This window comes from Oncorhynchus kisutch, linkage group LG8 (assembly GCF_002021735.2).
Source record: "Oncorhynchus kisutch isolate 150728-3 linkage group LG8, Okis_V2, whole genome shotgun sequence".
In the NCBI taxonomy this organism is placed as follows: domain Eukaryota; kingdom Metazoa; phylum Chordata; class Actinopteri; order Salmoniformes; family Salmonidae; genus Oncorhynchus; species Oncorhynchus kisutch.
In genome coordinates this window covers 19,543,280-19,570,086 of record NC_034181.2, presented here as the reverse complement: position 1 = coordinate 19,570,086, position 26,807 = coordinate 19,543,280, and the positions used below count along the sequence as shown (strand labels likewise).

Below are 26,807 nucleotides of genomic sequence, written 5' to 3'. Positions count from 1 at the left end.
ACAGGCATGCTTACTTGTTGGAACATTGCTCCATAGGCAAATTAAATATATTTTTTTTTATATAAAAAATAATTGCCCCTTTTTTCTACCCAATTTCATGGTAACCAATTGGTAGTAGTGCCTTAGACCACTGCGCCACCCGGGAGGCCCTCCATAGACAATTGGCAGTAGAATGGCTTTACTGAAAAGCTCAGTGACTTTCAATGTGGCACTGTCATAGAATGCCACCTTATCAAGAAGTCAGTTCGTCAAAAGCCCTTTCCTGTTTCAGCATGACCATGCACAAAGCGAGGTCCATACAGAAATGGTTTGTTCAGATTGGTGTGGAAGAACTTGACTGGCCTGCACAGAGCCAGGACCTCAACCCTATCGAACTCCTTTGGGATGAATTGAAACCGTGACTGTGAGCCAGGCCTAATCACCAACATCAGTGCCGACTTCACTAATGCTCGTGACTGAATGGCAGCAAGTCCCCGCAGCAATGTTCCAACATCTAGTGGAAAGCCTTCCCAGAACAGTGGAGGCTGTTATAGCAGCAAAGAGAGACCAACTCCAGATTAATGCCAATGATTTTGGAATTAGATGTTCGACGAGTAGGTGTCCACATGCTGTTAGTAATGTAGTGTGTATACAGTGCATTCGGAAAGTATTCAGATCTCTTGACCTTTTCCACATTTTGTTACGATACAGCCTTATTCAAATATATATATATTTTTTTCTCATCAATCTACACACAATACCCCATAATGACAAAGCAAAAATAGTTTAGACAGTTTTACAAATGTATTAAAAATAAACTGAAATATCACCTTTACATAAGTATTCAGAGCCTTTATAAGTATTCAGAGCCAGTCCTTGCCACTGAAAAACATCCCCACAGCATGAGGCTACCAGCACCATACTTCCCTGGAGGGATGGTGCCAGGTTTCCTCCAGACCATGACACTTTACATTCAAGCCAAAGAGTTCAATCTTAATTTCATCAGATCAGAGAATCTTGTTTCTCATGGTCAGAGAGTCATTCGGTGCCTTTTGGCAAACTCCAAGTGGGTTGTCATGTGCCTTTTATTGAAGAGTGGCTTCCGTCTGGCTACTCCATCATAAATGTCACCTCCCTGACCAAAGCCCTTCAACCCCGATTGTTCAGTTTAGCCAGGCGGCAAGCTCTGGGAAGAGTCTTTGTGGTTGCAAACTTCTTCCATTTAAGAATTACGGAGGCCACTGTGTTCTTGGGGACCTTCAATACTGCAGAAATGTTTTGGTAGTCCAAGATCCAGCTGCAGAGGGAGGTGTTTATTTCCAGGGTCTTGAGTTTAGTGATGAGCTTGGAGGGCGCTATGTTGTTGAATACAGCTGTAATCAATTAACAGCATTCTCACATAGGTGTTCCTCTTGTTCAGGTGGGAGAAGGCTGTGTGGAATGCAATAGAGTTTGCGTCATCTGTGGATCTGTTAGGGCGGTATGTGAATTGTAGTGGGTCCATGGTGTCTGGGATGATGTTGATGTGTGCCATGGCCAGCATTTCAAAGCATTTCATGGCTACAGATGTGAGTGCTACAGGGGACAATAGTCATTTAGACATTGGTGAGCAAGATCAAAGTGGGAGGGAACAGCTGGTGCTCTCATGCATGGTTCAGTGTTGCTTGCCTCGAAGCGAGCACATAAGGCTGAATGTGGAATGGTTTTGTAGCAAAAAGTAGCTCATTCACTGAAATTAGTTACAGTGAATCAATAGTATCACCCATTTACAATTACTTTGAAGGCAATAGTAAAGTCTGTGTATTTTGGAAGAAACTAACAGGAAAGGAAGGCAATTACATGTGGAATGTAATATATTTATTGTTTGCCACAATGGAAATGCACTAAGAGTTTAACAAGCTGTTTTAGTGCCTTTTGTTCCTTTTCACTTCAATTGACTAAATTAGTCAAAAGCAGTATTGGAGGTAGAATGTAGTACAAATAATCACAGCAGCACGCCAGTGTTCTTTTCTCTGTGATTTAAATGTGATTTTTTTCCCATTTATGAATAATTACATTTGAAACACTTGGAATTATTATCTTGTGCATCCCAGATGATACCCTATGTAGTGCACCATGGGCCCTGGTCAAAAGTAGTACTACTAGGGAATGGGGTGCCATTTGGGATGCAGGCCTGAAATTGTTCAGTATTTTGTGTCATGGTCTGGGTTCCCATTTCTGAGACTGTTCAATGTGTTTAATTTCACATTAAGATATTTTCTATCCATAAATTAAGTGTGCTGGTTCATAGTTTGGCTGTTCATTTCACTTTCCTTTCAGATGATCCTAGAATGGGTTCATTATTCAAGATGATCTGATGTTGGCTCCAGTCCAAATGATTTGAAACGTTATACATCTAACCCATATTCACACTCCTCATTCAAATATTCATTACTTCTTTAATACAAGAGTAAATGTGTTATGATGAAAAAATGGGAAACCACAATCAATTATTCTCTCACACATTTTTGACTTTGTTAACTTCGCTAAGATGCGGTGCTAAAATGCTAAAAATAATTCCAACAGATGGCAGATCAAACAAAATAAAAGTGGTATGAGTAGGCTGTATTATTATTCTTGTGGTGTATAGGAATATAGCATTTTATACTTATCCTTCTATTCCTAATGTGGGTGGTTACCTCAATGACTGAAGTTGGATATATATTTTAATGAAACCCCTTATGAAGTGAAAATTAAAAACGACCTCTGAAACTTAATCTTAAACGTAAAATTAAGAGTATTGACTTGCTCTTTGCTTCAGCACATTTGCAATGTCCATAGATATCTGATTTGAATGAGAATAAAATGCCAAAATGCAGTGTGTTTTCATAGCAACTCACTTAACAGCCTCACTTGAAAATGTGTGCCTGCTCCCGGATGGCGCAGTGGTCTGTGCCACCAGCTGTGCCACCAGAGACTCTGAGTTCGAGCCCAGGCTCTTTCGCAGCCGGCCACGACATGGAGGTCCATGGGGCGACGCACAATTGGCCTAGCGTCGGGTTAGGGAGGGTTTGGCCGGCAGGGATATCCTTGTCTCACCGCGCACTAGCGACTCCTGTGGTGGGCCGGGCGCAGTGCACGTTGACCAGGTCGCTAGGTGTACGGTGTTTCCTCCGACAAATTGGTGCAGCTGGCTTCCTGGTTGGATGCGTGCTGTGTTAAAAAGCAGTGCAGCTTGGTTGGGTTGTGTTTCGGAGGATGCATGACTCTTGACCTTCGACTCTCGCGAGCCCATACGAGAGTTGTAGCGATGAGACAAGAGAGTAACTACTAACAATTGGATACTATGAAATTGGGGAGAAAAAGGGGGTAAAAAAATAAAATAAAATAGAAAATGTGTGCCTGAAAAAATTTGAAGAGAGAAGTGAGATGGAGAGCCAAGTTGAGAGCAGAGCAGTAAATCCAGTGTCACGTTTCCCTTATGCAAGTAATGTTCCAGAGAGCCGAGCAAGGAGACAATCTCAGCCTCTCCTAAAAGTACCAGGCACAGGCTAATATAAGCGGTCTCAGCCACAATGATGCAAAATGTATCCAATTCCGAGCGACTTATTAGCTTGCCTCGACATCATTGCTGACCGAAGGAGTTTCTGAACACGTTCCTCCAGAGGGATGTTTACAGTGCATCAAAGACACCAACTCACATTCTATTACAGCTGAGAGGGGAGCGAGCAGGAGCGGGAGCTGCATCCATCCCACAGTCAGCCAGCCTGCCGAAAAAAGGCTCCCAAAAACCTCACACTACACTTGCAATCTCAATATTTCATGAAGAGGTGGGTACTGTACAATGGTCTGGGCTGTGAACGCCTGCTCTGTGTTATACAGCATTCACTTCTGGCTGAGCTCATTTATGTTGACAAAGGACTGGAGAGGAGATTCTGGGCTCTTCTCAGCCTGGCCTGCATCCCAAATGGAACCCTATTCCATATAGTGCACTACCTTTGACCAGGGCCCATAGGGCTCTGATTGAAAGTAGTGCACTACATGAGGAATAGGGTGCCATTTGGTACACAAACCAGGCTGGCATCACCCCCACCATCCTCTTCACGCTGAATCATTCATAACTCACAGGTTACCCACAGCCAAAATCCACTCAAACCCACACATGCACCACAGAGCTATAGTTCATACTGATTAACTCTAGACACTGCATTTCAATAATACTGTATGCACATTTATTTTGAACAGGGCATCAAATAACACTGTCATCATAAAAAAGAAAAAATCACAGTGTGTAGTGTATGTCTAGTAGTGTATGTCTACCGCTGACACAACACAGTCGGGAATAAATATGTGTTCAAAGCAGTTCCCCTTGCTGCATAAGAGTTGAAATGCTTTATTCTAGAGCCTCTCAACAGCCTGGAGTGTAAGGTAAGCTGTTCCCTGCACAGAGAGGCTCCTACACTGTTGGAGGGGTCATAACTGTTAAGGGCTGGGAAGCTGGGGTCTTACCTCTGCTGCTGGCACTCCCTCTGGGGGGCGGCAGTGCAGCACGATCATCCCTTTGATTGGAACTTCCTTCCCCTGGGGGTCCTGCTCAAAGTTCTTCCTCAGGTCTGTGTGGGGAGATAACACCCTGCTGTCAGTCCACCCCATGCCCAGCCTGCCCTCAATCTCCCCATCACTAACACCACTTGCCACTGACTCTCCCTGCCTTACCCTGTCCTTAGTTTGGACACAACATCAACCTTGGGAGTGAGGAACGGGTCTGAATGAACCTCCTGCCTCCCCGGCTCCATCTGTCTGCAGGTTGCCAAGGTTATTTGGAGGATAGACTACACTGGCTGATGAGTACATATTCATACATATATGCCCATTAAACTTAAAAGTATATGTCATGGGGATCATTTTTTTGCTAAGTTGCACGTCGGCTTTCTATCCATCTAGTCCTGCAGTGCAGTTTTGGCCATGAGCCATAATGTGAGACTGAGGTGCTTTATAAATATAATGAGCAGAACGCACATAGAAACTCGGTCTCTGACCATGGAAATTTGACTGGTAAACTCACGGGGACACTCAAAATGACACCAGTTCACCCACAATGGCATAACTGACCTGAATATCATTTCAGGTCATTATTTTTATTTAATTTAACCGTTATTTTACCATGTAAGTTCTATAGGTCAGTGTTTCCTAATCCTGGTCCTGGGGACCAAAAAGGTGCACATTTTAGTTTTTGCTCTAACATTAACCCACCTGATTAAACTAAAGGCTTGATGAGTTGGTTAGTTGAATCAAGAATAAAGTGCTAGACAAAAATACCCTTTTGGGTCCCCAGGAATAGGATTGGGAAAAACTACTATGAGTGATACAATACTGTAGTAGGCTACTCACATGCGATGTGGACCGTGGCCTTGCGGCTCTTGGAGGTGCCTAGGTGGCTCCAGGCCACACATAGACACCAGTAGTCCTCTGGGCCGTGGAAGTCCTCCACCTGTTGACGGGACACGTTGATCAACACCTCCCGCACCTTCAGCCCTGCATGGGGGAAAGAAACAGCCAGTAAGTGAAGTTACTGTCTGGATCAAGTGTTATTTAAATAAAGAAACAGCCAGTAAGTGATGTTACTGTCTGGATCGACTCTTATTTAAATAAAGAGACATCTGTAAGTAATTTTACTGTCTGGTTCAAATGTTCGTTGCAGAAAGAAACAGCCAGTAAATGATGTTACTGTCTGATTAAAGTGTTGTTTAACAAAAACACAGCCAGTAAGTGATTTTACTGTCTGGATCTACTGTTTTTTTTAAATAAAGAGACAGCCAGTAAGTGATGTTACTGTCTGGATTAAGTGTTATTTAAATAAAGAAACAGCCAGTAAGTGATGTTACTGTCTGGATTAAGTGTTATTTAAATAAAGAAACAGCCAGTAAGTGAAGTTACTGTCTGGATCAAATGTTCTTTGGAGAAAGAAACAATGTACCGAGGACATATACAGGACCTCTGGTGCTCAGTCCTTGGAGTCCTTAGAGTGCCCTAACTGTTGTTGAGAGATCTTTAAGGGAGTGGGATGGGACTGGATCAAATATGTACTATACACATAGCTGTCTGGTAGTACTAATCAATAATATGGTAAAAATACATTAGGCTTTTAGGAGGCCTGACACTTTGCCCCAATCAGTGAGTGCCTAATGTGATTATGTTCTCCCTGTCATCTGGCTCTCTGCTTGGATATTGAAAGTGCATAACAGATGAAATAGGCAGCCTTCCAAGACTCTATCTGTTGTGTGTAATGCCTAATTCTGCTAACAAAAAAAGTTGGTTGGAGCAGGGTCTCCTCTACCCCCCCCCCCCCCCCAAGACATTTAATATTTTTGTTTTAAACCTAAACTGGCACACCTGATTAAATTAGTGAAAGGCTTGTGGATAAGTTGACTAATTAAATCAGATGTGCCAGTTAATCAGGTGTTCCCTGAGGAGAGGGTTGGGAGAACCTCGGCTTGAGCATCATCATCCCCACTAACAAGCTTCACATCAGACCTGCTTCAAAAATAATATTATATGTACAGCAGTGTTTCTCAACTACGGTCCTCCAGTACCCGCAACAGCACACATTTTTGTTGTAGCCCCGGACAAAAATATCCAATTCAACTTGTCAAGGGCTTGATGATTAGCTGGCAATTAGATTCAGGTGTGTTTGTCTGGGGCCACAACACAAATATGCACTGTTGGGGGTACTGGAAGACTGGAGTTGGAAAACGCTGATGTAACAGTTACCCTGACAGCCTCCCGAGTGGCGCAGCAATCTAAGGCGCTGCATCACATTGCTAGAGGCGTCACTACAGATTCAGGTTCGATCCCGGGCTGTGTCGCAGCGTAGTCCGAGTTAGGGGAGGGTTTGGCCGGCCAGGATGTCCTTATGCCATCGCGCTCTAGCGACTCCTGTGGCGGGCCGGTGCGCATGCACGCTGACTCGGTTGCTAGTTGGACGGTGTTTCCTCTGACACATTGGTGCGGTTGGCTTCCGGGTTAAGCAAGCAGTGTGTCAAGAAGCAGTGCAGCTTAGTAGGGTTGTGTTTCGGAGGACGCATGGCTCTCGACCTTTGCCTCTCCAGAGTCTGTACAGGAGTAGCAGCGATTGGACAAGACTATAACTATCAATTGGATATCACAAAAAAGGGGTAAATAAATAAAGGTTACCCTGACACAATAACACATAGTATAAACCCCTCAAAATCAACTGGACCTCCAAGCTAGTTCCACTGCATTTTTTCATGGTTCCCCTCTAATCAGGGCCCGCTTTAGACCTGGAACACCAGGTGGTTTCAATTTCAGGTAGAACAGAGAACCAGCAGGCTCCGGACCTCGAAGGGTAAGAGTTAAGTACCCCTAGCATGAACCATAGTTACACAAGCATAGCAAGCACAATTCAAACCTAGTACATTTTTAGAACAAGCACATTAAAGCATGTCTGAACCAATGGAGTCTCCCTATGAAATCCTCTTAGCGTCGCAACATAAACCTCCCCAGCTGAAATCTTTGCAGACCTGTTATATAGTTCTGTATTGATAAAGGCTTCCATTTTTATCTGAGCCATGGGCTTAGGGACCTGTCATGTGTTTTCTTTCCTCCTTTTCAGAGCCTCCATAGCCTGCAGCCCTCCCAAACATAGGATTAGAGAAAAGATGTAACGTGTGAGGCTTGGGACAGAAAAATACCAATCTAGGCTGCGTGCCAAATGGCGCCCTATTTCTTACACAGTGAACTACTATTAACGAGGGCGGTATGGGCTATTACCTAGTCAACTATACAGTGCACTAGGCAATAGGGTGCCATTTGGGACATAACCCTAGTCTCTCAGCACCCCGTCCTCTCCTCTGGGTTTCCTCTCCTGCACACAACAATAAATGCAGCCTATTCTAACATGCTCGTTGGCAGTCACACCAGCACACCATGTACTGCATTTCAGACTTTTGAATACATAATAATTAAACACCACACTGAATAGCAGCAGGAACATGTCCCTAGATTAATGCTGTTGCTTGAAGATACAGAACAAGATACATATTTAAAGGTCAGCAGTATGTATAGGAACAATCATGCCACTAAGAACTAAATCAGCTAGCCTACATTATGTTGAGGCTGTGAGGAAAGTAGTGTATGGATGATAACAAACAACCTCAGCTGCCTGTTAGTCTCCAAACAGATTTTACAGCAAAAATGTTGTTGGAACTCGGTCCCTTGCTATCCTCCAAACAAATTTGAATTCTACTGGAACACGTGGAGCATGCCACACTGGAGATGAACAAAAAACCACCACTACAGCCAACCAGCACTTCACTTAGTGAGACAAACATAATTCAGAATTCCCCTGCAGAGATATGGCAATTGACAGAGTGGGGGTGAAGAGACAGGAGAGAAAATCATGACTAATGACTGCACATAATCCCCCCCAAAAAAGAAACACTGTGAGCAATATGCTAATGGTAGCTGGCAGGTCCTGCACTCTCCGGCATCTCTCCGAGGGGCACATTTCCTTGAGGACTTAACCGTCCGGGACAGGTGGTGTGCCTGAGAGACAGACCCGAGCTTCGGCACTCTGTCATCTGTCACCCCTATTTGTTTACAGGCGGAACACCATTGACAGGACTTATTAAACTAAACCTCTGATTTCTTCCACCCCACTCTGCTTTATTCTTTATCCAAGTGGCTCTCCCAGTGACTAAGTCATCCAAAAGGCAGAATTATTCAGAGAGAGAGTGAGAGAGAGTGAGAGAGAGTGAGAGAGAGTGTGAGAGAGAGAGAGAGAGAGAGAGAGAGTGTGAGAGAGAGAGAGTGTGTGTGAGAGAGAGAGAGTGTGTGAGAGAGAGAGTGTGAGAGAGAGAGAGAGAGTGTGAGAGAGAGAGAGAGTGTGAGAGAGAGTGTGAGAGAGAGAGAGTGAGAGAGAGTGTGAGAGAGAGAGAGAGAGTGTGAGAGAGAGAGAGAGAGAGTGTGAGAGAGAGAGAGTGTGAGAGAGAGAGAGAGAGTGTGAGAGAGAGAGAGAGAGAGAGAGAGAGAGAGAGAGAGAGAGTGTGAGAGAGAGTGTGAGAGAGAGTGTGAGAGTGAGAGACACAGAGAGAGACAGAGACTTAAGCCATGGCTATTGGCTTTTTTAAAATGAGAATGGAGGTTAAGGTGGTGTGAGCCTAGTTGGAGGGGACAAGGCAAGGCTAATCCGCTCTCCCTATGGCCTTGCCATGGCTCAGCCTATTGAGTTGGACAACAGGAATGGCATAGGGAGAGGCCGGATCCCACTTCAATTTCAGAGGGCTTGGATCATCGTGAAAAAACAGGTGAGATTTGGAACAAGGTTATATCTGTATACTGGCACATGGCTTGCATTGCCTCAAACCTGATTATTCTTCATAATATGTTCTACATAGACAATTATCTGTAGTGTTTCAAACCACTACAATTCCCATCAATGCCTACCTCCTACTCTCCTGCAGGTCTGGGTTTCCCTGCGGTGCAGTTGGAAAGAAGCCCCGAGCTACACTTCCCTTCCAGAATCCCCTGGAAGGCTCTTTGGTGGTGGGTAGTACAAAGCCAAAGGTCCTCTGGAGTGCACTAGCCATCACTACTTCACCTGCACAGTGTGCTAGCATGTTGATGTCTCCAATGAGCATTCCCTTTTAACACATCCTCCCACCCTCAGAGAGCCTGTTACTGGCCTCTGTCAACACCAGGCTTTCTGCCTCCTGCTCAAGTTGTTAACAAGGGAGGGTTGGCTTAAAAAATGGATGTGTGGAAATCTTGTTGCTTTCAATAAGTGTTGATCACATAAATGAGAGAGAAGTATGGTGATGTATTTGACCATATCTTACAGCAATCATTTGAACCTTCATCAATATCTGCCACATTAAAGAGGGGCTCAACTTACTGATTCCACCTGCGCTTTTCCGGTGCTCATTAACAGGAACTAGATGTGTCTTGGTGGTGTGGCTTGATATGGGTGTGTTAAGTTTTCTATATCGTATATCGTAGGCAGTAATGTTTTTTGTCCCTCTTGACAGTGTGAACGTGATTGGTCAGGGAATCCCATGCTTCGCTCGTAATGCATTTCCTGCTTTCTAAATATAGCTATCTTTGAATGAAAGTTGTGTGTGTCATGCCAAGATTAGCTCACGAGCGTGAGGATGTTTTAGTTGGAGAAAACCCAAGCCTTTTAGAAAAAAACTCTTATTCTTTCAACATAACATTTGCGACAATGTCTTGTATCATTTGTTTTCTATATAAATCCGAGGCGCTTCAGACTGTCTCTAAATAAATGGGCGGGTTGTAGGTTGATTCTGGTGAGCAATTGGATAGCTTTCACTGCAGCACACCAGGCAGCTGTGATCAGGATGATTTGATTATTGCCAACCATGATTAGACTGTGCCAGGCAGTGGTCCCGTGTGGGCAGGATTGGAATCAAAACCTAACCCTCATTTAAGTCATGGCGACCTCAGTTAAACAAATCTCACAAAACTCTGTTTTAGAAAATACTGACTTTATGACCCAAATGATCTTACTTAGACTTTTTATTTCATTTTGGCACTTGAATAAACGTTTTAGTAATATCAATGCCACAGAGTCTATATTTTGCATTCAGTTGCACTTTAAGTAGTTCTGACTTACTGCAGTGAGGTTAATTGTGTGTGTGTAGGTAGGTGGATGTGTGAGGTGCGTGCAAGTGAGTATCCCAGTCTACCAAGGCAGCTATGGTACATGTGAACACTGAGTGCAATTAAGGACAAAACACCTCTCAGCTGAGGAGAGAAACAGCATTAGCACAGTCATGTCACCACAAATAAATGATGACAATTAAAGGCAGGTACTGCTCTAAAAAAGGCCCATCTAAAACAATGACAGGCACTTATCGCATAATTAATACAGAACATCTATTATGAAATCATATACCCTTTATTCTCAGCCCACAGACACGAACACACACACTAACAAACATATCTACTAGACAAAATATTTAGTTACAGAATGTTCACCTGCATTTGGGGATATATTTACTTGACAATGCTCCATTTTGATGTCCCGCTGAAGAGAGAGGCAGCTACAGTATATCCAGACGAGTCCTTTGTCTGCCACATCAATTAGGCCCAATGTTCACTGTTTAACTCTTTAATTATACGGCCAACTACACTGACAGAGCCAAGTCTCTTCTATACATCTTCACAAAATAATATCCTATTTAAATTAGATCAAAAGTCTGGAAAAATAAACACAGACCACTAACGGCATTATAATCAGAAATAATTTGTAAGTAAACCTATTAAAAAAGGCATTGTACTGCAATAGGGGAAAGATAACTAAAACCTCACCCACCCATACAGGAAATATTGGAAGAGAAGTTTGCATGTTGGGTTTTGTCTCCATCTGTGCGTAGATAAGGAAAGCAATAAGCAATATCATACTGTTGTCTGTTGGCGATGGAAGAAGGGTTTCATAGGTGTGTGTGGTAAAGAGCTCTATTTTCAAGTCGTCCAACAAACACATGAAGTTTGAGTTGGCACTTGGATTGGAACCGGTGCTTTGGTCCAAATGACATGAAAATAGAACTCTGGCCATACACATCAGTGGATAGCTCAGTATTTTAATTACAATATATCTCAGTATTTGAATTATTTATTTTATTCTGTAATTTCTGCTGTCAATAATTGCGGACCTCTCTGTATAACACAGACCTCAATACATCCAGTCCTGCCTGACATGGAAGTCAAAAACAGAATAGTAATCCAATCAAAAAAGGTAAAGCTCCTTTTTCTGTGATAAAAAAAGTTGACATTTACAACAAAACCCACCGGCACCGGACTAGTTGAAACCTGAGGCAAAATGTATTTCCCCCCTCTAAGGAGCCTATGATATACAGGTACGGTATGTGTGTGAGGTGTATTGTATTGTCTGGGCACATTCAGTTAACAACCCCATTAACGGAGTCACGAAGGAACCATGGGGCAAAGATAACATCAATCCTCACTTTAGTGGACATTACAGAGTGGCAAAAGCATTGCAACACTCCTGATGTAGGAGGGTTGAGTGTGTGGTGAGGCTAAGGCCTGTGCTGAGGGGAAACATAGTGCCACTGAATGTTTGCAGCTTGTATGCTGCCTGTTTTCTGCCTGTATGCTGCCTGTATGCTGTTGTTCCCCTGGACTCTCCTGTGTCTCATTCAAGAAATGTGCTCCCTTCCATCTGCCCTCATTTACACTCCTTCACTGATCTGACAAGACTGGATATTATGTGAAACTAATATGGTGTAAAACTAGGTGCTAGCGGGGCTATTGCTTTCACCAACCCAGTTGTCTCAGTGAGTTCCATGAAGGGAAGTGAACAAGGACAGAGGGAAGGTAACATGGTCAGGGAATTAGACGCAGCCGGGTTTCCTGGCAGGTGTGTGTGTGTCTGTGTGACCACCGGGGTTGTTTATCTGCTATTCTCAGGCCTCTCTTCCCCCATAGTGCCCAGACCGGCCAGGACCTGCCACTCTCCATGTGCCTCCAATCTATGTAGGAGACAGCAACGACTTTGTCTGCTCACTGCTCACCAACGATAACATTCACTATGCACAGACTCAACAAGAAAGGTCAGTGATTTTTCTCCAATCCGTGGGCATTGAATCCTAATGAAATATATGGGTCTATATGGGGCCCATTTGTGTGTGATTCCCTTCAGCATATCGACTATTTACACCTGATAAGGAAGGAGATTTAAACTAGGTTAAAGCTAGAATCTTTAATTTAAACAATAACAAAGCAGACACTCTGCCTCTGTTTTGGTAAAATGTAACCATTCATAGACAGAACTACGGATGCAAGGACTGACCATCCCATGATATCAAAATTATAGTTTTAACCATGTGGAGGCCATAAAGTGTTTGTTCAGATTTACATTGTTTACAAACATTGGAATAAAACAAGGTTATATTTAGGGTTTTGATGGGGGTATGACAGTTAATAACTTAAATTCTTCAAGAATCAATGGGTATAATTAATGTATAAGTAAAACAATTAATGTAGCAACTAAGGTTTCTAGCTTAATTAAAAACACAAAAGATGGTAATGGGAAGCATAGATCTTAACAGCATCATGGAACTCTATTCCACATCAGGTAACTGATGCAAGCAGTAGAATCAGTAAAAAAAATACTGCTCCTAGACCTTAGTGCTGCTTTTGATACCATCGATCACCACATTCTTTTGGAGAGATTGGAAACCCAAATTGGTCTACACAGACAAGTTCTGGCCTGGTTTAGATCTTATCTGTCGGAAAGATATCAGTTTGTCTCTGTGAATGGTTTGTCCTCTGACAAATCAACTGTAAATGTCGGTGTTCCTCAAGGTTCTGTTTTAGGACCACTATTGTTTTCACTATATATTTTACCTCTTGGGGATGTTATTCGAAAACATAATGTTAACTTTCACTGCTATGCGGATGACACACAGCTGTACATTTCAATGAAACATGGTGAAGCCCCAAAATTGCCCTTGCTAGAAGCATGTGTTTCAGACATAAGGAAGTGGATGGCTGCAAACTTTCTACTTTTAAACTCGGACAAAACAGAGATGCTTGTTCTAGGTCCCAAGAAACAAAGAGATCTTCTGTTGAATCTGACAATTAATCTTAATGGTTGTACAGTCGTCTCAAATAAAACTGTGAAGGACCTCGGCATTACTCTGGACCCTGATCTCTCTTTTGAAGAACATATCAAGATGGAAAAAAGGACAGCTTTTTTCCATCTATGTAACATTGCAAAAATCAGAAACTTTCTGTACAAAAATGATGCAGAAATATTAATCCATGCTTTTGTCACTTCTAGGTTAGACTACTGCAATGCTCTACTTTCCGGCTACCCGGATAAAGCACTAAATAAACTTCAGTTGGTGCTAAATAAGGCTGCTAGAATCCTGACTAGAACCAAAAAATTTGATCATATTACTCCAGTGCTAGCCTCTCTACACTGGCTTCCTGTCAAAGCAAGGGCTGATTTCAAGGTTTTACTGCTAACCTACAAAGCATTACATGGGCTTGCTCCTACCCATCTCTCTGATTTGGTCCTGCCATACATACCTACAAGATGCAGGCCTCCTAATTGTCCCTAAAATTTCTAAGCAAACAGCTGGAGGCAGGGCTTTGAGCTCCATTTTTATGGAACGGTCTGCCTACCCATGTCAGAGACGCAAACTCGGTCTCAACCTTTAAGTCTTTACTGAAGACTCATCTCTTCAGTGGGTCATATGATTGAGTGTAGTCTGGCCCAGGAGTGGGAAGGTGAACGGAAAGGCTCTGGAGCAACGAATCGCCCGTGCTGTCTCTGCCTGGCCGGTTCCCCTCTTTCCACTGTGATTCTCTGCCTCTAACCCTATTACAGGGGCTGAGTCACTGGCTTACTGGGGCTCTCTCATGCCGTCCCTGGAAGGGGTGCGTCACCTGAGTAGGTTGATTCACTGATGTGGTCATCCTGTCTGGGTTGGCACCCCCCCTTGGGTTGTGCCATGGCGGAGTTCTTTGTGGGCTATACTCGGCCCTGTCTCAGGATGGTAAGTTGGTGGTTGAAGATATCCCTCTAGTGGTGTGGGGGCTGTGCTTTGGCAAAGTGGGTGGGGTTATATCCTTCCTGTTTGGCCCTGTCTGGGGGTGTCCTCGGATGGGTCCACAGTGTCTCCTGACCCCTCCTGTCTCAGACTCCAGTATTTATGCTGCAGTAGTTTATGTGTCGGGGGGCTAGGGTCAGTTTGTTATATCTGGAGTACTTCTCCTGTCCTATTCGGTGTCCTGTGTGAATCTAAGTGTGCGTTCTCTAATTCTCTCCTTCTCTCTCTCGGAGGACCTGAGCCCTAGGACCATGCCCCAGGATTACCTGACATGATGACTCCTTGCTGTCCCCAGTCCACCTGGCCGTGCTGCTGCTCCAGTTTCAACTGTTCTGCCTTCTTATTATTCGAACATGCTGATCATTTATGAACATTTGAACATCTTGGCCATGTTCTGTTATAATCTCCACCCGGCACAGCCAGAAGAGGACTGGCCACCCCACATAGCCTGGTTCCTCTCTAGGTTTCTTCCTAGGTTTTGGCCTTTCTAGGGAGTTTTCCCTAGCCACCGTGCTTCTACACCTGCATTGCTTGCTGTTTGGGGTTTTAGGCTGGGTTTCTGTACAGCACTTTGAGATATCAGCTGATGTACGAAGGGCTTTATAAATACATTTGATTTGATTTGATTTGATTTGATTTGATTTGATTTGATACAAATACATCTTATGGAACAGAGAGGAGACTTTTAAGAGGCATACACAGGCACAAGCACACACATGATAAGATATGCACTCTACACACACATACACATGGATGTTGTATTGTAGATATGTGGTAGTAGAGTAGTGGCCTGAGGGAACACACTTAATGTGTTGTGAAAAGTGTTATGAAATGTAATGTCATGTAATATTTTAAATTGTATGCCTTAATGTTGCTGGACCCCAGGAAGAGTAGCTGCTGCCTTGGCAACAGCTAACAGGGATACATAATAAATACAAATACAAAGGAGCAGTCCATCCATAACATCATAAATACTTACAGTGCCATCAGAAAGTATTCATACCCCTTGACTTATTCCACATTTTGTTGTATTACAGCCGGAATTAAAATGTGATCACACATAATGCCACATAATGACAAAGTGAAAACCTGTTTTAGAAAGAACATTTATTGGCAATGAAATACAGAAATATCTAATTTACACAAGTACTTACACCCCTGAGTCAATACATGTATGAATCACCTTTTACAGCAATTACAGCTGTGTGTCTTTCTGGATAAGTCTCTAAGAGCTTTGCAGACCTGGTGTCACAAATATTACCGAAGGTGGCTCCCTTTCTTGTTCGGGTGGCGCTCGGCGGTCGTCGTCGCCGGTCTACTAGCTGCCACTGATCCTTTGTTCCGTGTTCGTTTGGTTTTGTCTAATTGGTTTCACCTGTTCATTGTTTGGTTGTTAGGGTGGGGTTATTTAAGTTCGTTTAAGTTCGCTTCTGTTTGTGCGGGCTTGTTCTTCTGTATTTGTGAGAGGTGTTAGTGTTTTGTTAGTGGTGTTAGTGCACACACATGATAAGATATGCACTCTACACACACATATACATGGATGTTGTATTGTAGATATGTGGTTGTAGAGTAGTGGCCTGAGGGAACACACTTAATGTGTTGTGAAAAGTGTTATGAAATGTAATGTCATGTAATATTTTAAATTGTATGCCTTAATGTTGCTGGACCCCAGGAAGAGATCGGGTTCTCGCTGTCCTAGTATTTCACATAAGGGTCCTATTTTGTTTTATAGTTACACCTGTGTTGGGTATACTATTTTGTTCCTGTGATTTTTTTGGACAATAAAGCGTGTTTTTTTCCTGCATCCTTTGCTCTCTGCGCCTGACTCCACACCCATTCACTCATTGAGCGTTACACCTGGATTGTGCAACATTTGCACAATATTATTTTAACAATTCTTCAAGCTCTGTAAAGTTGGTTGTTGATCATTGCTAGACAGCATTTTAAAGTTTTGCCATAAAGTAAATTTCAAGTAAATTTAAGTCAAATTTAGCTAGATCACACTAGAACATTCAATGTCATCTTAGTAAGCAATGCCAGTGTAGATTTGGTTTTTGTGTTTTAGGTTATTTTCCAGAATGAGCAGAATGAACCAGGTTTATCTCCAGGATTTTGACTGTGCTTAGCTCTATTCCATTTCTTTCTATCAACAACAAAAACTCCCTAGTCCTTGCCGATGACAAGCATACCTATAACATGATGCAGCCACCACCATGCTTGAAAATATGAAGAGTGGTACAATACTCAATGATGTGTTGGATTTACCCCAAACATAACACTTTGTATTCAGGACATAAAGTTAATTTATTTTCAAAATGTTTTGAAGTTTTACTCCAGTACCTTATTACAAACAGGATGCATGTTTTGGAATATTTTTATTCTGTACAGTCTTCCTTCTTTTCCCGCTGTCATTAAGGTTAGTATTGTGGAATAACTACAATGTTGTTGATCCATCCTGAGTTTTCTCCTATCACAGCCATTAAACTCTGTAACTGTTTTAAAGTCACCACTGGCTTCATGGTGAAATCCCTGAGCAGTTTCCTTCCTCTCCGGCAACCGAGTTAGGAAGGACGCCTATATCTTTGTAGTGACTGGGTGTACTGATACACCATCCAAAGCCTAATAATAACTTCACCATGCTCAAAGGGATATTCAATGGTTGCTTCTTTCGTTTTTACCCACCTATCTTTGTAGTGACTGGGTGTACTGATACACCATCCAAAGCCTAATAATAACTTCACCATGCTCAAAGGGATATTCAATGAATTTGTATACATAGCTACACAGGCTGCTTTAACTAATCAGCATTGAGGATATGTCCTCCTTGTAGATCCCTCCCTCCTCCAGTACAAAGTGCCTGTAACGGTGTCCCAAATCTTTATTTTTGATTTAACCTTTATTTAACTAGGCAAGTCAGTTAAGAACAAATTCTTATTTACAATGACGGCCTACCCCGGCCAAACCTGGACGATGCTGGGCCAATTGTGCGTTGCCCTATGGGACTCTCAATCACAGCCGGATGTGATACAGCCTGAATTCAAACCAGGGACTGTAGTGACACCTCTTGCACTGAGATGCAGTGCCTTAGACCGCTGCGCCACTCGGGAGCACCCTATTGTCTATATAGTGCACTAATTTTGAGCAGAGCCCTATTGCTCCTGGTCAAATGTAGTGCACTAAATAGGGTGCCATTTGGGACGGTAACCCTGTGAGACAAGCGATGATTCGCTAGGGAGGGAGTGGACCTGTTTCCACCAAACAAACACCCTGGGGACCAATGTTTCCCTGACACGGAACCTGGTGCGTATTTCCCTAATTCATTGAAGCAGTAAGGTCTTCAAGATGACAATGCTCTCCACTCTTAGTGGTAAGTCATTGACAAAAATAGGGAATTAATATAGGGAACTAAGCAAAAGGCTCATGTAAATATGGAGAGAGCACGCCAATCCAATAATTTATCCAATTTAAATCCATAAGAACACGTTATCGCTTGCAGCACTCGATGTAAATCGGAGGCCACTGTGACATGCTTTTCCCAGTAATCTCCACTGTTCAATTATGTATAGGCATGTTGACCCTATCAGAAAATCAATTACTGACAGGTTGACAATACCCTGCCTCATCCCAGAGGTCTCAGCACAGCTGTCTGTGGTTATCTCTAGTCAACACACTCCATACCATGGTTTAAAACACCATTGCAGTCTGAACTGAATTCTCACTGCTGCTGATATTACCATAGACATTTAATCATGGATAAATTGCACCAGATAAGTTGATTTTCCTAAGAGATAGGAAGGTTAATAGAAAGGAAAAGTTCCATGAGCAGCACTGAGTGACAGTACATTCTCAGCTTACTACTTCAACACACTTACTGTCTTTAGTCTGTGACCAAATCTGAGCATCTTCCCTCCACTATCCTCAACCCTCCCCTGCCCTCTCCGCTCTCCGCTCTCCACTCCCCCATTCCTCTCTCCTCTCTCCATTCTGCTCCTTCTTCCCTCTTCCCCTCCTCTCCTCTTCTCCTCTGAGCTCTCCTCCCTCCTCCCTGTGCCTCAGTCTGGTTAACTCAAGGGCATTGTAGCGCCTCTTATCTGTGGCTGTGATTCATCAGCCTGTTTGGTAAATAAGAGATGTTATCATCATGCTGCTCTTGGTTGCATTGAAGTCCATGTCCTAATCAATAACATCCAATTCATCATAGATCTGCTGCTTTGATTAGCTTGGCCTAATCCAATACACAATTTGGCTGTCCATTACCAAGGCAGGACAAAGCAGTGTTGAGCATGTTGTTATCAATGGTAGTTATGAGTTTAGTGCTGATATAAAGCTAGCAGGCTTTGCAGCAGGCCGGGTGTGGGGTGAGGACAGGACAATCTCAGCCAGGCTCTTTTAATTGCAAATCCACTCGGGTCTCCTTCTGATGCAGAACCCGTTGGTTTAACAGCCTAGGCAAGGCAACACCGCAGGCGGTTAAGTGCAGGAGATGGTAAAAAGTTCATAATTGTTCCCCGGATATAGCTTAAAGGCAGAGCGAGGTAAAAAGGATGAACTTTTCTTTTTTAACACCGGGCGTTCTTGAATCAGAATCTGTGAAATTGCGTAGTGAGAGAGTGTAGATAATGTGTTAGGTTAAGTACCATGTGGGGAGGCGGTGGCTCCGTCTGGAGGGAGCTCAAGCGAGCAGACGGTTATTCACTTGAGAATGCAGATGAGCTGAACAAGTATGAACCAAGTTAATGAATACAAAACTGCTTTCAAAGCCTACATCAGACCTGACCTACGCAGGGTTCAAAGACTATACTTCCTTTACAGTAGGAAAACAACATGTTGGCACTATGAAATTAAAAGGATAAAATCAAGTTTCTAACCTTATGAAATAAGCAATACGAGCCATTATGGTACTGTTAACATGACAATGATTTACCCCATGGGTTTAGCGAGGAACTTTATTGTAGAGTTAACAGACATTAATTGGTCAAAAGGTTGTCAGACCCTCTACATATACAGATATTTGAACCTCTCATTACAACAACCTTTTTCCTCCAATCCCAGGGCAATGGGTGCCATTCGCATTATTCTGGTAATTTACATACAATTATTAAAATACAGTGCTTGGTTTGGAGCTCATGGTATCCACTTAAAAAACGAAATAATTGAATTTGATGACAATAATTCCTCATTTAGCAACATACCGTTGAAGTCGGAAGTTTACAAACACTTAGGTTGGAGTCATTAAAACTCGTTTTTCAACCACTCCACAAATGTATTGTTAACAAACTATAGTTTTGGCAAATCGGTTCAGACATCTACTTTGTGCATGACACAAGTAGTTTTAAACAGCTTGGAAAATTCCAGAAAATGATGTCATGGCTTTAGAAGCTTCTGATAGGCTAATTTACATAATTTGAGTCAATTGGAGGTGTACCTGTGGATGTATTTCAAGGCCTACCTTCAAACTCAGTGCATCTTTGCTTGACATCACAGGAAAATCAAAAGAAATCAGCCAAGACCTCAGAAAAAAACTGTAGAGCTCTACAAGTCTGGTTCATCCTTGGGAACAATTTCCAAACACCTGAAGGTACCACGTTCATCTGTACAATATTAAGCAAGTATAAACACCATGGGACCACACAGCCGTCATACTGCTCAGGAAGGAGAAGCGTTCTGTCTCCTATAGATGAACGTACTTTGGTGCGAAAAGTGCAATAAATCCCAGAACAACAGCAAAAACCTTGTGAAGATGCTGTAGGAAACAGGTACAAAAGTACCTACATCCACAGTAAAACGAGTGCTATATCGACATAACCTGAAAGGCCGCTCAGCAAGGAAGAAGCCACTGCTCCAAAACCACCATAAAAAAGCCAGACTACGGTTTGCAACTGCACATGGGGACAAATATCGTACTTTTTGGAGAAATGTCCTCTGGTCTGATGAATCAAAAATAGAACCTTTTGGCCATAATGACCTTTGTTTTGTTTGGAGGAAAAAAGGGCGAGGCTTGCAAGCCAAAGAACACCATCCCAACCGTGAAGCACCGGGGTGGCAGCATCATGTTGTGGGAGTGCTTTGCTGCAGGAGGGACTGGTGCACTTCACAAAATAGATGGCATCATGAGGACAAATTATGTGGATATATTAAAGCAACATCTCAAGACATCAGTCAGGAAGTTAAAGCTTGGTCTCAAATGGGTCTTCCAAATGGAAAATAACTTCCAAGGTTTTGGCAAAATGGCTTAAGGACAACAAAGTCAAGGTATTGGATTGGCCATCACAAAGCTCTGACCTCAATCCTATGGAAAATTTGAGGGCAGAACTGAAAAAGCGTGTGTGAGCAAGGAGACCTACAAACCTGACTCAGTTACACCAGCTCTGTCAGGAGGAATGGGCCAAAATTCACCCAACTTATTGTGGGAAGCTTGTGGAAGGCTACCCAAAACGTTTGCCCCAAGTTAAACAATTTAAAGGCAATGCTACCAAATACTAATTGACTGTATGTGAACGACCCACTGGGAATGTGATGAAAGAAAAAAACTGAAATAAATCATTCTCTCTACTATTATTCTGACATTTTACATTCTTAAAATAAAGTGGTGACCATAACTGACCTAAGACAGGGCATTTTTACTTGGATTAAATGTCAGGAATTGTGAAAAACTGAGTTGAAATGTATTTGGCTAAGGTGTATGTAAACTTACGACTTCAACTGTATTTTTGGCTCACAGCCCTCCTACCACTTAAAACAGAACATCAGGCACTTCACTTGTTGTTGTTGTTAGATAATGCTCCATTCTGATCTCCGAAATAAATGAATTAGCTCGCCTCTTGCTAACAACCATTGGATGTAGCATAAAACCAAAACAGTGAACTTTTCCCTAATACTTTTCCCATGAACTTCCTGACTCACACAGAGCAAAAATAATCAAAGTTCTGACTTTCATTTCCCCCATTATCAGTCACACAACAATTTCACAGAACAGCAATCACACAATAATGAACTCCCAGAAGCAATTAAACAGGCTTTCCTGCAGAGGGACCTTCATGAATACCAGAAAGACTCTTTCCGCTTTTGAGAAGCCACTAATCAGAGCACATTCCAGACGAGGTGTCACATCAGTTGTGTTCTCCCAGAAATCCCTTCAGGAAACAGAACTAAAGTGAAGGCTTCTAATCAACACAAACTGCTTTATAGATTGCATCCAAAATTGCACCCTATTCCCTACATAGTGCACTATGGGCCCTGCTCAAATGTAGTGCACTATATAGGAAATAGGGTGCCATTTGTGACACAGACCTAGGCTGTTCTGCACGTCCCTCTCTGACACCAGCCTGATGGGGTTTAATTGGGCTGAACATACCATCTCCTTTATATCACACTACATGATATCTTCAACACAACTTCACAAATTACCTGTTGACATTATGAGGGCAAGTTGGAGTGAAAAAAAAACCCTGTTTTTTTCAGGTTTCGGGTGACGGATAGAATTATGTAATAAAAAATATATTAAATGTTTTCGGATATCAGCCTAATTGTTGCTTAACTTTAACTGTCTTTGGAAACTTAAAAAAAGACAACTGCCTATAGACTGAAAAGTATCTGTAGTAACAATATGTTAGCTAAATGTACCTTACTGTATCAAGTCAAAGATGATCTTAATCACAAAATGTCATAATTTAGTTTCCCCAAACATGCAGTGCTGATTGCAAGCCCATGATCCCACACATGGTCACAGTGAATCCATATTCCCTCTCACTATGCAGTAGATAGAAATTATGCATCTTACACATATTAATTATTCAATTACATAGAACTACAGAAAATAGCATATCTATGGGATCATAGCTCTCAAATTCAACCCTGGACCTAGAAGCCAGTTCCACTGCTTTTTTTTCATTCTTCCCCTCTAATCAGGTACCGATTTAGACCTGGGACACAATAGGTGCAATGAATTATCAGGTAACAGAAAACCAGCAGTACTCCAGTCCAGACCTCCAGGGTAGGATTTGAATACCCTTGGATTATAGGATCTCTATGGATTCTTACCAGTGTTCTGATCCATGTACTCCCGGGACACATGTTCATTCTGGTGCACCCATTCTCCATTACACTTGAAGAAGATCTGCAGTGCGGGCACAGCCCGACAGAGCAGCTTGATTGGGTTGCTCTTGATGATGTAGGCATCTTCTGGCTCCTTCATGAAGTGAGGCAGGGTACCTGGGACTGACGGTAGGGAGTCTGGCAGGATGTCACCTGTGGCTCCTGCAAAGAGAAAGACAGATTGATTGATTGAACTAACCAATCAAATACATTTATTTAACTAACCCTTTTTCAGATCAGCAGTTGTCACAAGGTGCTTTATGGATTTGCAGCCTAAATCCTCAAAGAGCAACCAATGCAGTGTTCTTCTGGGTGACCATGACTGATTTTCAAAACAAAACCTAGCGCTGATAGATATGCTAAGCTTTTCGCTAACATTTTGAGCTAAAGGAAAGTAATTCAAACTACTCTTCTATGATGTGTCCTAGAATTAAATGATGCCTGGAAAAATTGTTTCTCAAAGAGGCAAAAAAGTGTCACTGTTAACTTGGGGTCTATAGGAACAATTGATCTTTCACATACCGAGGCAATACTTTGGATTCACTATTCTCCCCATGTTCATATTGAAAATCTGTAATTCTCTGCGGAGTGACAATGTTTCTCATTCTTCACAAGTTAACATCGTCAGAAAAGAAGAATACAAGGAGAACAATTTAAGCAATTCTCTTCCACTCTAGTCGATATCCGTCTTTTCAGAGCAATTTGTCGATGAATGTAATCAGAATAGACCACCAAGCAGAGGCATTGGGAGAGGACTGATTACCCGTACTGTGACTGTTGAGCCTGACTGCATCTTATCTCCGCCGCAAACCCTCCTCTTTGTGCAAAGAATGTCTTTGTCAAGATGCCAAAATGCCCAATATGTCCCTACTTTAGCACAATTCATATCAGGTTATTCCTTCAAGTCAGTTCAGAAAGCAGCTGGAACAGGTTTGACTGTCATTCTACCATAGAGTACCTCATTGATTTAATAGAGAGGGAAACATTGATCTAACAACAAGGCTACACAATATTAGATGGGATTTTAGTTCAAGACAGATCTTGGATGCATTCCCAAATTGCACTGTACTGTCTCCCCTTCACTGTATTCCCATTATAGTGCAGTATACTTGACCAGGGTCCTATGGACTATAAAGGGAATAGGGTGTCATTTTGGGCAAAGTTCTGGACTCTTCATGTGAAGCCTCTAGTTCAGAACAGCCCTCTACTCCTGGGCCCAGAACAATAAGGAGGAACAGGACGTCATCGCTGAGCAAATCCCAGAATTAAACCTCAATCCCATCAAGGACAATATGGTTAAGCCATTCAGAGATGTACTGTAAAAGCCCATGAAAGCTATTATGTCCCACCATCAAATCCAATTTTGTCCACTGAAATCTAATCACCCAGCCCCACTTTCTACCACCACATCCCACAAATGTGGTCATGGCTAACAGACAAATCAATGAACGCTATGGTGCACTCACCAAAAAACAGATTATAGTGTAAACATACATCCAAACTTTGGAGTACAGGACTCAATACACAAGGCCAGATTGGGGTTCATACTTTCAGAAATTACCCTGGACTTTTGAAGACTTGGAAGGTCATTTTGACAACAATCTCAGGATTTGTTGCGCATAGTTTGCCAAGAAAATTCTGTCGTTATTGACTGCAGTTATAAAGGCCTTGAGCACTAAATAGGTATTTTATAAATGGAAAAATACAAATGTATAGGTTGCCTCAGTTTTGACAAAGAAATTAATGCATTGAAGTATAAGAGTAAACTCTCGGCAAAACAAGTATGTAACTATTTCGGTTCTATTCCGTTCTGTCGTGTTCAAAAAGCTTGAAAAAAACCAATTCTTCCACTGCTGTTTTTTTTACTCTTCATATTTTTCAGTCTTCTTTCACATTGTTATGTTGTTGAGTACATGAATGAGTCCAAGCATGTATTTTCACAATGCATAAATAAATCATGCTTTTGACCATAGATTTCCAAAACAGACCTAGAAAAGGACCTTAAAAAACAAGTGACAATGTAGGTATGACATAAAGAATCAGGCAAGCAGAAAAGAGACACTAACTCGTAATCTTCCCAGATCATTGAGTGACAAATTGAAAATTGTTTCAAGCAGAAGAAGATTAAATTATGTTATTTCTGCTACGGGAGGTGGATTTGAGGAGGAAGGGGATATACAACCTGTATAATTAATTCCTTACTCCAAACCTGAAGGGCAGGTGTGCCAATAATGACACATCCTCTGTAAAATAGATTCCAGACAGATTGTTAATTTCTATTTTACTGATGCCTTTGCTTGTCTCCTTTTTAAGCAGCCATTTTTTTCTAGAATCAAAAAAGAGAACACAATGTGACGAAATCTTTAACTATTTTTATACAGCACATGAGTGGAAAATCCCAAAATTCACTCTTGTGATACCCCCCCACAGCCATGTATCACAACAAGTTGGGAAGTAAGTACATGTTGTGTCTATGAATACTGCAAGCTGTGTCCTCATAGAGGGTAGTCTTCCTCAGTTAAACTCTTTCTAGTATGAATGAACACCTCGGCCTGTGGTGGTGTCAAACCAAGCCTACCTTCACTCCTCAGCTTAGTTTGCAGGTCATTTTTTAGAATGGTGAGTTATGGCAAAACTATCATAATCCTTTTCATCCACCATTGACAAGTGTATAGAGAATCCCCCTTTTACAGAGATGTGGACTCAAATGTTTCCACTCAACTTCGATGACTCGAAAGACCCGGGAGACTTGTTTAGATTTCCCCATCCCTAAAGGGCATCACACTCCTCTCATTCTCTAACCTCCTCTACCAGCACCTTCTGATATTAGACAACCAAGCTTCACAGACCTCTCTACGCGCACCCAGTGGGTGGGAGTGGGCAAACACTCTACTCTAATTGGACATTTCTCGCTGTCACTCAAACTATCTGTCAACACTAGCAGAGAAAAAGAGGGGAAGCGAGAGGGTCCACTCCCGTTAAAATCTGTCCACGCATGAATACAGTGACATGCAGAGCAATAGGCAGAATGATAAGCAGATCGCCTGCCTTCCCGCCTTCGGGACAACAACTCCCAATGTCAAGGGAGGAGTACATCTCATCATTATATATAGTATCTCTGACGCTAGTTCGTCAATTGAAAGAGACATTGACTGTGTCTGTAATCATCATGGCATCATCTGGATCAGTTCCCAAAACTCGTTGTATTCGGTATCAAAGACTATGTGGTGGTGGGAAAAAAAATGGCTGCAGTTTGTAAAACATGTGGGACCAAAATCAATGATGAAATTGCAAAAACCTCAAACTTTGTCAGACATATGAAGTCCCATGAAGATAGGTAAGAATTTAATTATTGCTGTGTGAGCTAGCTAGCTAATGTGGGGTAATGTTCTGGAACTTACTCAACTCAAATCAAAGTTTATTTGTCATGTGTGTCAAATACAACAGGTGTAGACCTTACAGTGAAATGCTTACTTACAGGCTCTAACCAATAGTGCAAAAAAAAGGTATGTGTGTGTGTGTGTGTGTGTGTGTGTGTGTGTGTGTGTGTGTGTGTGTGTGTGTGTGTGTGTGTAGGTAAGTAAAGATATAAAACAACAGTAAAAAGACATTTGAAAATAAGAGTAGCAAGGCTATATACAGACACTGGTTAGTCAAGCTTATTGAGGTAGTGTGTATATGTAGGTATGGTTATAGTGACTACGCATATATGATGAATACCCCCATGGTTTGGGGGTAAAAACTGTTGAGAAGCCTGTCTCAGCCTCCAGTATTTATGCTGCAGTAGTGTATGTGTCGTGGGGCTAGGGTCTGTTTGTTATATCTGGAGTACCACTCCTGTCCTATTCGGTGTCCTGTGTGAATTTAAGTGTGCTCTCTCTAATTCTCTCTTTCTTTCTCTCTCTTGGAGGACCTGAGCCCTAGGACCATGCCTCAGGACTACCTGACATGATGACTCCTTGCTGTCCCCAGTCCACCTGGCCGTGCTGCTGCTTCAGTTTCAACTGTTCTGCCTTATTATTATTGGACCATGCTGGTCATTTATGAACATTTGAACATCTTGGCCATGTTCTGTTATAATCTCCACCCGGCACAGCCAGAAGAGGACTGGCCACCCCACATAGCCTGGTTCCTCTC

The 26,807-nt window shown here is 42.4% G+C and overlaps 1 protein-coding gene across 3 annotated transcripts in view; it reads right to left on the bottom strand.

The window, feature by feature from the left end:
• Positions 1-26,807, bottom strand: part of LOC109896107 (netrin receptor UNC5D-like) — a 228,927-nt gene that overhangs the window by 58,653 nt on the left and 143,467 nt on the right. For all 3 annotated transcript variants that reach the window (XM_020490361.2, XM_020490363.2, XM_020490362.2), the window contains exons 2-4: positions 22,617-22,832; positions 5,350-5,493; positions 4,468-4,571 (exon numbers count right to left, since the gene is read on the bottom strand). In XM_020490361.2, coding sequence (XP_020345950.1) covers positions 4,468-4,571; positions 5,350-5,493; positions 22,617-22,832 — 464 coding nt within the window. The remainder of the gene's footprint in view (positions 1-4,467; positions 4,572-5,349; positions 5,494-22,616; positions 22,833-26,807) is intronic.